The sequence below is a fragment of the Terrapene carolina genome, unplaced genomic scaffold (assembly GCF_002925995.2).
Source record: "Terrapene carolina triunguis isolate 2854851 unplaced genomic scaffold, T_m_triunguis-2.0 Scaffold461, whole genome shotgun sequence".
Classification (NCBI taxonomy): domain Eukaryota; kingdom Metazoa; phylum Chordata; order Testudines; family Emydidae; genus Terrapene; species Terrapene triunguis.
This window is the reverse complement of record NW_020664812.1, coordinates 1,340,704-1,343,144: the sequence shown is the minus strand read 5'-3', so window position 1 is coordinate 1,343,144 and position 2,441 is coordinate 1,340,704. Positions and strand designations below refer to the sequence as shown.

Genomic DNA, 2,441 nt, shown 5'->3' with positions numbered 1-2,441 from the left:
GAGAGCCACTAAGGACCTGGTTGCTGGGCAGGTTGTGACATTTGAAATCAAATTCCCTAATCCCTTGTACATCTCTGCTAGTGCTGGGATCCAAGTCATCTTCTTCTGCACTGGTGGAAGCAAAGGGAAAATCGTGTATGATCCCTTTCTCCTGATGATCCCAGATGTCTCTGGCTATTGCCAGACCTATAACATCCATGGACAGGACCAGTATGAGAACTACGCAATAATAACAGCCAAAACATCAGAATCTGGTGGCATCACCATTAATAAGGAACCCTTGGGAAACATTGCATGGAGGCCAATTCCAGGCACAGGGTTCTCTTGGGCTGAATACAACCTTGGCAAAGGGTTTAAGAGAGAAACCATGGAGCACCCCACATCTCCTTTTGGGCTTCTGAGCATTGGGATTGAATCCAAATCTGGGTATGGCTCAGCAGCTATTGGTGCAAGCAGTAAGTAAAGTAGTTTTTGTTATGTCTTTTCCCACTTCTCACTCTCTTGCCACCTTTATTTAGCCTTGAACCCCGACCCATAATATTACAGAATCTCAGCTTGAAAAATGGAAAGACTTGTAGAGTCAGAGTCTCTGTGTTGTTGAGCTTCAGGTGTGCACAGCAGAACAGGATGGGCAGCTGACAGAGAGCTGATCACACTCCGAGATCTTGTCCCTGGGTGTTGCCTGGGGGCTGCTCTAAATTGAGCGCACTGACTGTTGTCCCCTATGGGTCATAAGTCAGCTGAGCATTATCAGAGCCCATCACATCACAGCCACTCTCCTTGCCTGCTCTGTGTTGCAGGGACAGAGATTTAGGAACTTGTTCTGCTGGCTGTACACCTGCTATTGTCCCATCCATGCCGGTGATTTTCCAGCAGGGGACTTGTCAGAGGTTTCTGTTTCCTTTGTGCCACCTGTGAGGGATGGTCTAGCTAATACGTAGTCCTGTCTTGAGTGCAGGGGGCTGGACTAGAAGACCTCTCGAGGTCCCTTCCAGTCCTACAATTCTATGATTCTATGAATGGTGCAAAGGGCATATGTATGGGACTAGATAGATGTTTGTCTGTTGATAGATCAATATAGAGGGTGTAGTAGGTGACAGATGGATAGACAGATATAAAGGGAGTTGGCAGATAGATATAGATGGATAGATACAGAGAGAGTGACAGAAAGATATAGTAAGTGATGTGGGGGGACAGATGGACAGATAGCTGTCTTGTCTATTTCAATTGTAAGCCCTTTGGGGCAGGGACCGTCTGCTGCTCTGGATTTGCACAGCACCTAGCACAGTGAAGTCCCATTCTCAGTTGGGCCTTAGGCACTACCCTAATAACCATGATTCATTAAAAAAAAAAGAAAGGAAAGAATGATCGATCATCTCGTCCGTTTCATAGACAGGCTGTGGGATTCTGTTGAGACTCAATTTAATTCCGATTTTTCCTACGGTCCCTCAGCCCTTCTCTGCTTGTAAATATAACTGATTAGTCTGGTGTTTCTTGTCTTTCAATTGTCTTTCCGGCTAGATATTCCAACGTCATCTTGCAGTGTGGTCCTCTGCAAGGAAGGAACAGTTTGTAAGATGATAGATGGGGAGCCAGAGTGTTTGCCAGTTTCTGCGGCCACGTGTTGGGCTGGGGGTTACTTGCATTACCACACCTTCGATGGCCGACCGTATGACATCCATGGCACCTGCACCTACACTGTGGCCAAGACCTGCGGGTGTGACTGTGACCCGCACTCCTTTGACATCACGGCTGAGACTGGGAACAGGGGGAACACGCAGGTCTCATACATTGGGTCGCTAACCATCCAGGTGGATGGCATTACCATCACAGTGGCCAGGGCAGAGGTCGGCTTTGTAAGGGTGAGTGCTGGGTGCACATCTCCACCCCGCTGCTACGCACAATTGCCCAGTGTGGCGCTAGCGGGTGCTGTGTGGCAGGGATGGCGTGTGTGTGGGGGTCAGTCAGGGGCGCTGTCCCCTCAGAGTTGCACTGACCCCAATTCCTCAGCATGGTACCACAAGGTGCTGCGCTGAGGGGAGAGGAGTGGGTGATTTGGTGTGGGGAGCTGTCTGCTCTGTCACAAGCACATGGGATTTGCTGTACTATGCCAGATAAATTATAGACCTGAGGACTTTGGGCATTACATCTCCCTTGGCGCGTCATGCAGGTGCAGGGCCAGTACCCCAGTGGGCAAATCCCAGCTCCGCTGAGTCTATCCTTCTGCAAGTTCCCTTGTAATTTTTAATGTAACAGGGATCCCTCTGAGACCCTACCTGAGGAGAATCCCCACTTCTGGATCCAGGAGGATGTTGCCTCAGCTCTAAGATATGGGGAAACTGAGGCACCTCGGATAGAGCAGGCTTTGTAAAGCAGAGCCCCTGACCTGCCTACATGTGCCTCAGTTTCCCCATATCTTAGAGCTGAGGCAACATCCTCCT

The 2,441-nt window shown here is 49.4% G+C and overlaps 1 protein-coding gene across 1 annotated transcript in view; it reads left to right on the top strand.

Annotated features, from left to right (window-relative positions):
• The first annotated feature begins 1,527 nt into the window (after nucleotides 1-1,527).
• Nucleotides 1,528-2,441, top strand: part of LOC112121535 (IgGFc-binding protein-like) — a 110,008-nt gene continuing 109,094 nt past the window's right edge. The window contains exon 1 of the mRNA XM_029913119.1: nucleotides 1,528-1,862. Coding sequence (XP_029768979.1) covers nucleotides 1,578-1,862 — 285 coding nt within the window. The 5' untranslated portion in view covers nucleotides 1,528-1,577. The remainder of the gene's footprint in view (nucleotides 1,863-2,441) is intronic.